This window comes from Mchenga conophoros, linkage group LG3, assembly GCF_057382185.1.
Source record: "Mchenga conophoros isolate Kocher_MC1m ecotype Shallow Benthic linkage group LG3, M_conophoros_male_GT1.1, whole genome shotgun sequence".
NCBI lineage: Eukaryota > Metazoa > Chordata > Actinopteri > Cichliformes > Cichlidae > Mchenga > Mchenga conophoros.
The window spans coordinates 50,715,908-50,725,427 of NC_140528.1; the positions used below are offsets into that span (position 1 = coordinate 50,715,908).

The window sequence follows — 9,520 nt, forward strand, 5'->3', positions numbered from 1 at the left end:
AACACTGAACACGTCACCTTTAATCCCCATAGCTCACCCCAGCAGCAAACTACCCAACTTAGAAAAGCTCTACAAAGCCTCCTTCAGAGGGAGGAAATCGAGTTAAATGCGCATTTATTGGGGTGAATAAAGCAGAGCATCATCTACCTGGCATGGTGATGGTGTCGTTCGTGTTGGTGGAGCCCACATTAAAGATGACCACCGCAGAGGCGTTGTGGGCTGCAGCGTGGCGGATCTTGTCCTTGTAGGTGCAGTTGCCCCGGGCTATGAGCGCCACCCAGGCCCCGGCCTGAGCGGGCACCGCGAAGCGGGTGTTGGGGTCGCAGGCCTGGCGGTCGAGCGGTGCTGCGGGCAGGACCAACACCCCCTTGGCGTCCCGCTTCGGAGACTGCTCGCCATATCGCCCGCACTCCGTCTTCTCGGTGCGCAGCTCCGAGGTGGCCGGGTCCACGTAGGTGATGTTGACGAAGGCGGTGTACCACTCCTCCCGCTCGGCCACGGTGAAGTCCAGGCACAGCAGGTGGACGAAGCAGAAGGAGAGCAGCCACGTAGAGAGGGCCAGGCTGCGGCAGGCCGCCACCAGCGAGCCCGGGGCCATGACGAGCCTCCCCGGGGTGAGAGCGAGCTGTGTGTCGGTAGGTCGGAGGAGCCCGGTAGCTTCAACGCTGGAGCCTCCTACTCCACCATGCTACAAGGCAAAACCACCAGGAGCGTGTTTAACTCGCTTATACTCCCCTTTTCACAAGAAAGAAAAAAAGGCTGTTTTTAGCCGCTCCCCTCCTCTACTCTCAGGCTACCTAGCAGCAGACGCCTGTTAGCAGTCTCCATTTCCAGCCTCCACCGTTAACTCGATGAGAAACACCCACGAAAAAACTCCTAAATGCGCACAACTGAAAGGAGAAATCACCACAGGAGTGACGCAACGTGAGCCCACCGAAGTGAAGCACCAGGCGGTTGGCTGAGTGCGCGCACACGTTAATAAGTTGTTGGAGATTTAAAGCTAAGTGCAGCAGCAGGCCAGCGCGGCTGCATTGTTTTGACTGGGCCACGGTCCACTGGTAAAGTTACGGAAATGTGGACTGTTAGTTCCGGTTATTACTCTGCAAAGTAAAAGCATTTTACTTTTTTAATTATAAGTCTGTGATGCTCGATTAAAACTTTAATTCACCAATAATTCGCTTTAATTCAATAATAAATAATGTCCAGCAGGTGTTCTGACAGTCAACCTTTATCAAAGAAATTCTAAGGTATTTTATTTTGAAGGTCACCACACGTTGTTTACCTGAAGGATTTAAAGCGCTCTGTTGGATTTAAAGAAATCAATTCTAAACAGCGCCACAAAGCGACACGAGGCGAAATCTACACTCTGATTATAGTTACAAAACTGAGTCACAGTTATAATGCCTTTATTATTTTTTTCGGAAGAGGGCTAATTAATAGCAAATTAACTGTACATTATATTTTTGTCTTTTTATCTTTTGCATTCTTCACCAAATAACCTTTCATGTTCATCTTTATATAATCTTCAATAAAGCCATATTTAAAATTATATTCACATTTCTTGACTGTATGGTATAAGGCAAGGCAGGGGAAGGCAAGTTTATTTATATAGCACAATTGAACAACAAGGTGATTCAAAGTGCTTTACAGAGACATTGAAAAACAAATAAAAAAGCATGATTTAAAATTGATTAAAAAAACAATAGATAAAATCAGAACAGTAGATAAAATCAGTAGTTAAAATATAAGTTTTGAAATTTAAGCTTAGAAGTGTGGATTTGGTGCTTTATTCAAATGCAGCTGAGAACAGGTGAGTCTTCAACCTGGATTTAAATAAACTGAGTGTTTCAGCTGATCTGAGGCTTTCTGGGAGTTTGTTCCAGATATAAGGAGCATAAAAGCTGAATGCAGCTTCTCCGTGTCTGGTTCTGACTCTGGGAACTGATAAAAGACCAGATCCAGATGACCTGAGGGATCTGGAAGGTTCATACTGGGTCAGGAGGTCACTGATGTATTTTGGTCCTAAACCATTCAGAGCTTTATAGACCGGCATCAGAACTCTAGTTTAGGTCTGCGTCCATCACTACACCCAAATTTCTCACCTGGTTTGTATAAAGGTACAGTTTAACTGTGTCCACTCCATCCAGGCCTTACGACTTTGTATGGAACTTTTATTTAAAGAAAACAAAGCAAATAAATAAATAAATGTTACAACATTATAAAATAGTCTGACAAAAGTAATGATCTTTGTTGTTACTATAAAACAACACGTACTACCAAAATTGATATCATAAACACACTGAAAGCTCTCTGACACACAGAGAGAGAATTTATTCAGGACCTTCTCTCTTTGCCTGTTTATATATAGGTAGTCACTAATATTCTGCTTCCAAAGACTGAAAAGAAAATATGCAGACATGTAAGGCATGTACAGGCCAGCTAGGATTAGATGGTGACTTACAGAGTACACACTCCAGATTTCAGCAAGAGAAAATAAAGACACAATAAGCCAGGTTCTCGACCATAACTTTCCTAATGAGGCAGAGGACATAGGTCAGAATAGCGATATGCATGATCCAGTTTCTGAGAAGGACAACGGTATAGAGCATCAATCAGAAGACACAGACACATCTGATGAGTCTGAGGAGGAAGTCTCAGGTGCTCAAGCTGCTCCCACCCCTCGTGAAATGTGCAAATCCTTAAGCGATAAAGTGTCTTAGAGCTCAGTATATATATAGCTTCTATATTGGCTTCCCTTCATTGGCTTCCTGTTAAATCCAGAATTGAATCCAAACTCCTGCTCCTCACATACAAGGTCTTAAATAATCAGGCCCGGTGTTATCTTAATGACCTTGTAGTACCATATCACCCCATTTGTGCCCTTCACTCTCGCACTACAGGCCTACTTGTTGTTCCCAGAGTGTTTAAAAGTAGAATGGGAGGGAGAGCCTTCAGTTTTCAGGCCCCTCTTCTGTGGAACCAGCTTCCAGCTTGGATTCAGGAGTTAGAGCCCCTCTCTAGCTATAACACTAAGTGCAATAATCTTTTCTGGCATCGTTGTATTTTTACTCAGTTGTATATAGCATTCGTATTCTATTTTTATCTTATTGTATATTTTTATTCTATTTTATTCTACTGTATATAGTATATTATTTTATTCTATTCTGTACAGCTGTGTATTGTATTTATTCTTATTGTATTCTAATTTTTGCGTCATAACTTTTGCACTGTCCACTTCCTGCTGTGACAAAACAAATTTCCCACGTGTGGGACTAATAAAGGTTATCTTATCTTATCTTATCTTATCTTATCTTATCTTATCTTATCTTATCTTATCTTAAGATCAGGCTTAAAACTTCCCACCCCTTGGTAAACCTGGTTCTGCTGGAGGTTTCTTTCTGTTAAAAGGGAGTTTTTCCTCGCCACTGTCGCCAAAGTGCTTGCTCATAATGGGTCATGTGACTCTTAGGTTTTCTCTGTATTCTTCGCATTATTGTAGGGTCTTTACCTTATAAAGCTTCTCGAGTTAATTGTTGTTGCACAAAGGAGTATTAGGGCCACGTTAAAAAAAAATATTATGGGTCACATTGAAAATAAAGTTGCAGTTTTGAGATTCAAATCGTAATTCACTTTAGAAAAAAAAGTCAAAATCTGGAGATTACAGTTGTTTTGAGACAAACTGCAATGGTTGCTCTACCCTCTGAGTTAGTGAAGTTGTGCTTCAGAATCAGTTTTAGTAACAAGGCAGGAAACGGTTTCTCTTTTAGCACATAAACACAGTGTGGCAATCAGCATCAGGGCCTTGAGAAGAAGGAAGGAAGTAGCGTACAAATATTTCTTTACTGTACTTGAGTACTTATTTTTCTGACGTTTTACTTTCTACTCCTTACATTTTCAAAACAGACTCGTCAATTTAGGTTTAACACCTTTAAGGGTGAGTTATTATTTTGTCACTGCAGGCCTCAAATCAAACCGCTTTGAGGTTAAACAGTAAAAGCTTTATGCTGAGAAATGTGTGATATTATACCAAACTCCTCGCCTTCATCTGTTTGAAGTTTCTCACTCAGAACATCCTTAAAAGCAGCTACAACAGATGTTCCTGCCTTGGTTTGAAGACACCTGACCCATGCATACTTAGAAAATCCATCTATACATGGCAGTAATATCTTACATTATCATTATCTGCACAATATTCACCCATATCAGCCAAATCAGCCTCAAACTGTTTGTCGAGTCCACTAATCAAAACTCTGTTTCTGGGAAAATGTCTTCTTGCTGGTTTATGAATTGTGTAAGTATCTTCCCAACAAAGACCTCTCTAGCTTAACAGGCAACACTGAGTTGTATTTTATATTTTTTATTATTTCAACAACTTTACAGGACAAATTTACATGCAGGACAGAGACATTTCTGCCTCTGTCACTCAAAAAGTGTACAATATATTTGTTTTAACTTTTAATCATAATAACACAGAAATAAACTTTTTACAACGAATCATCCATCAGTAAAAATCAATTCCAATACAACATATTCAACATTCATATAAAAAAAAAAATTCCAACTCTTTTTTCTGAAGCATGACAAATATTTCTAGCTGTTTTACTCCGCTATGCACATTAGTCTTTGTTCTTGTCATGTCTGTGTTTGTCCACCAGGTGTCTCCCTCAGCTCATTTTCTCCAAATCAGAAGCATCAGATTTGTGGAGACGCTCTGCCTGCCAGACACAGCTCAGGCCTGTATCATTTAGTTTTGATATTTACATGTATAAATGATCAAATGTGAATAGATTTTCATACGAAAAAGGACATTAAATGTCATCACTTTACATACAATAATGATAATCTAATATCAAAAACCTTGAGGATTCAATGTTTTGTTACATTTTAAAAGTTCAAACCTCAAAGACATTAAGTTTACAGTCATATATGATCAAGAAAATCAACAATCTTCACATTTCAGAAACTGGAACCAGCTTTAAATGTGACTAAAATAATGATAAAACAATCAATTCTCTAATCATTGACTAACTGATGAATCACTGCAGCTCCAATATATTGTTGCATTTGACAACCCACTACAGCAACTACAGAATAAAAGCACTAACCAGACTGATGACAGATTTCAAACATGCTGAATATAAAGAGTAGTATCATTTAAACTCACATGATTATCAGCCATAAGAACAAATTCAGATTTATATTGATGTAAGGTATATAAATGTAAGTACAGTTTGAATCAGTGAAATATTATTTTCACACATCAATGGACCACTGAACTTCTCAGCTTCTAAAATGTAAAGACTACACCAGCTCTGCAGTGGCTCCAACTCCATAAAGGTAAAGTCCAGCATAGAGCGGCTGAGTGAATGTGGTCTGGACTCTGTGGAGGAGAGTCATGGTTTCAGAGACGCTGTAGAAAGACAGAATACCTGCTCTGTGATCCAGGTACACTCCTACTCTGGAGGACCGAGGACCTGAGAGGACAGTGTGGACAAAGTTGTGCCAAAATCTATAACCGTTTGTGTACCAATATAATGACCAAGACTTGTCATTGTATCCAAAACCACATTCTTTGTCCCTCCCTGCTCTGCTGATATTCTTGTATGCGACTGCAACACCAACTCCTCTCCCTCTCCACTCCACCTCCCAGTAACAACGTCCAGTCAGACTCTCTCTACTCAGGACCTCTTCCCATCCAGTGAATCTGTCTGGATGATCAGAATAAAACTGTTCTTGTTTCATCAATGTTACTTTTCTGTTCCCCTCAGATAATAACAGACGTGTGTTTGCTGTGTTTGGATCCAGTGTGATTTCACGTGAATATTTTAAGAATTCAGCTCTGGTCTTTGGCTCTGCTGGTGACAGTAAAACATCCTCTTCAGTGACTGTCAGTGAGATGTTTGTCCATTCCTCTCTCAGAATGTCCTGTAGTTTATCTCTGGTCTCTGACACAGCTGCTGTCACATCCTCAAAGTAGCTCAGAGGACGAATATTGATGCTGGATGAGTGTGTAGACTCACTGAGTGCTGACAGTGAGGGGTAGTTGTGTAGAAACTGGTTGTGATCCTCTGTGTGTGAGAGCTGCTCCAGCTCGCCGTCTTTCCTCTTCAGCTCAGCGATCTCCTGCTCCAGCTTCTCCTGAAGCTCTTTGACTCGACTCACTTCAGTTTCCTGCTGGGATCTGACCTGCTGCTTCACATCAGAGCTTCTTTTCTGGAGGAGACGGATCAGCTCAGTGAACATCTTCTCACTGTCCTCCACTGCTTTATCAGCAGAGCCATTGATGGCCTCCACCTCCTGTTGAAGCAGCTTCACATCTTTCTCTCGCTCCTGGATTCTCTGCTGGATGTTTAGTCGTCTCACCTCGAGCTCCTTCTGCTTCTCAGTCCTTTCTGCTGCAGCTGGGACTGTTTCATGGCCTTTATGTTCATCCATCGTGCAGAGATAACAGATATTCTGCTGATCAGTACGACAGAAAATCTTCATCACCTCATCATGACGAGAGCAGATGTTGTCCTGGAGCTTCTTGGAGGGGGCCACCAGCTTGTGTTTCTTTAATGGAGCTGCATCATAGTGAGGTTGGAGGTGTTTCTCACAGTAAGAGGCTGGACAAGATAAACAGGACTTGATGGCTTTCAGTTTCAACCCAGTGCAGACATCACAGGCCACATCTTCAGGTCCAGCATAGCAGTGATCAGCTGGAGCAGCTTGGAGTCCACTCTTCTTCAGCTGCTCCACTAAATCTGCTAACATGGTGTTTTTCTCCAGGACAGGCCTCGGTGTGAAAGTCTTCCTGCACTGAGGGCAGCTGTGGATTCCCTTCCTGTCCTCTCCATCAAAGTGGGATTTAATACAGTTCCTGCAGTAGCTGTGTCCACAGGTTGTAGTCACCGGATTTATCAGTAGATCCAAACAGATGGAACAAGAGAAGGTTTCTCGGTCCAGCTGAACTCCTTTCTGCGCCATTTCTCCTCTCAGTGTCAGTGACTGTGTGAGTTTATCTTCGTAATAACTGAAACTCGTCTGAGCTCTGATCTCAAAAACCTGTATTTCTGCAGTGAATGGAGCCTGTCAGCTCTTACATGTCACCACATGTTGGTTACACCCATCTTCAAAGTGCAGATCTGAAGGGGAGGGAACGAGGAAACATTTGGAGAGAGAGGAGGTGCTGTGTTTAAGCAGGAAAAAGAGGATTTTCAGGCTGTGCTTCATTCCAGGAAGAGGAGCAGTTTGAGAGTGATACTGTCTTTACTGGGGGGGGGGGATAAATAAATTAAATAAAATAAAAAGCATATATGAGAGTGACACTTTATACATAGTGTATGTGCAAGAAACATTGAAACAGAAACAGAAACATAAATAAAATGTCCATTATATAATAAATAAAAAAGTATGGAGAGGCCATGGTCATTTTGCGTGGAGATGGTACTTCTACCAGAATATTTCACGGGACTGAAAAATATTGCACACACCAAGCATATTGCACATGGGCCAAACATATTCCACAGAACATGGAAATACTGAGATATTGCACATAGATGATCAACAGCAGTGTCAGAGTGGATGTGTTGGGGAAGTCTGTACACACTCTTAGTTTGCATTAAGAGTTCTGAGAGCCCACGGGAAGAAGCTGTTCTTTAGTCTGTTGGTTTTGCACCTGATTGATCTGAGCCCTTTTCCAGAGGGCAGGATGTTGAAGAGGTGGTGGTTAGGATGGAGGTGGTCCTTTATAATTGCCCTGGCTCTGGAGAGACATCTTGAGCTGGCAATTAAGTCCAGGGAGGGGAGTGGACAGCCAATCACCTTCTCTGCAGTTCTGATGACCCTCTGTAGTCTCTTCTTGTCAGCTGTTGTGCAACCAGCATACCACACAGGGATGGCGTGCACCAGCACACTCTTGATATTGGCACGGTAGAAGGACACTAGGAGTTCAGTCTGCAGCCTGTTCCATCTCAGAACCCTCAAGAAATGGAGGCGCTGCTGGGCTTTCTTTACTAGGGCTGATGTGTTTGTGGACCAAGATAGGTCCTCAGATATGTGGGTGCTGTAAGGGTGTGTTTTAACTGATGAAACGGTGCCATACTCAGGCTCGGACATCTGATTGCTGCCTTTTACAAGCTTTATTGCACAAGTATAAGCTAACACCACTACAGTAACTGTGCCTTTACAGAAGCGAGGTAATCAACTGAAAGACACTAAATAAAACAACCATACAAGAGTAATAAAGCAACCCTATTAATGACAGTACAGTTTGGTAATAGTCATGTTTATAACTTTAACACGTTTTTAATCAACACAGAAAGTCACCAGATTTGATCCCCACACCAAAGAGTCCACAGTATGTAAGTATTTCTCGGGTAGTCAGGGGGACGAACCACATCCCTCTAGCTACTTTACTGGCAGTAACACCACCAGCCTCCTTACGTCCCTGTGGAGAATGGTGGAATGACCTTCAATTATGTCTGCATGAACTGCTCTTGAAGCCATACAACTAAAAACTACACCCCAGACTTTTTTCTTCACTCGTCGCCTTACTGAGTCTCTGACAAAATACGGACCAAACAGGTCCAAAGTAGTGTATACTCGAAAGGGGCTGCTGGTGTAATGCATACAAGAGGAAGATCACTAATCACCTGAGTGCATAACTTGGCCCTATACTTTCTGCAACTTGTGCACGAATCAATCACCTTCCATACAATCCTGGAACCTCGATTTATCCAGCCTCTTTGCCTCATTCGAAGAAGGGTGGCAGAAACACCTTCATGGTTGCTCAGCCATTGCCAGTGCCTGTTCTGGCCCCGAGGGTGAGGGCAGCCGTGACTCAGCTTTCTCCTGCACCCGTACCTACTCCTCAGGTGGGACTGGCTGGTCTGCCATATCACCAGTGCCGGTCCCTGAGGTGTGGGCAGCCAGTACACAGCCTACCTCTGCACCCGTACCTACTCCTCGGGTGGGAGCAGCTCATGTCTGGAGGAAGCCTGCACCCGTTCCCATGTCCACTGTAAGCGTAAGCAAGTCTGTCCAGCCATCTTCTTCGTGTTCAGAAAGCTCAGAAGTGTTAGCTCAGCCTCTGTCACAATTGCCATCGCTACAATAGCCCCTACAATATGTATTACAGTCCCTTGCTCAGTCATTAGCCCAGTTCTTAGCTCAGGCATCAGCTTTCCCACCACTTCATACTCCAGTACAGCACCCGCTAGCTCCGTCTCCTGTGTCCCCGCTAGCACAGTCGTTAACTCCGCCACTAGTTCCATTTTCACCTCAACCATCACTTCAGTCTCCCTCAGCCCAGTCTGCCGCTAAGTCTCCCTCAGCCCAGTCATCAACTCAACCACCAACTCCACTCTCACCGCAACCACCACTACAGCCACTAGTTCAGTGTCCAGTGTCACCTGCAGTGCAGTCCCCAGCTCAACTGCCTTTTGTTCTCTCTCCTGCCTAGGTGCCACTAGCTCAGTCTCCTAAACCTCCATTGCAGTCTTCAGTTCAATCCGCTGTGCCAGTTCAGTCTTCAGTTCAG

General features: G+C 43.2%; 2 protein-coding genes across 3 annotated transcripts in view; both read right to left on the reverse strand.

The window, feature by feature from the left end:
• The window catches only part of rnf150b (ring finger protein 150b), a 30,645-nt gene extending 29,600 nt beyond the window's left edge, over positions 1-1,045 (reverse strand). Inside the window, exon 1 of the mRNA XM_085262919.1 lies at positions 148-1,045. Coding sequence (XP_085119045.1) covers positions 148-598 — 451 coding nt within the window. The 5' untranslated portion in view covers positions 599-1,045. The remainder of the gene's footprint in view (positions 1-147) is intronic.
• LOC146579264 (tripartite motif-containing protein 16-like) lies at positions 904-7,392 on the reverse strand. Of its 2 annotated transcripts, XM_085262908.1 has the most exons (2): positions 5,498-7,392; positions 904-961 (listed from the first exon to the last, which is right to left on the reverse strand). In XM_085262908.1, exons 1-2 carry the CDS (start codon positions 6,964-6,966, stop codon positions 904-906), a joined length of 1,527 nt encoding a protein of 508 aa, XP_085119034.1. In that variant the 5' UTR covers positions 6,967-7,392. The 2 variants fall into 2 exon arrangements, with proteins under 2 accessions (XP_085119034.1, XP_085119025.1); XM_085262899.1 differs by lacking the exon at positions 904-961 and having other exon boundaries at positions 4,137-7,392.
• Between the last annotated feature and the right edge of the window lie 2,128 nt (positions 7,393-9,520).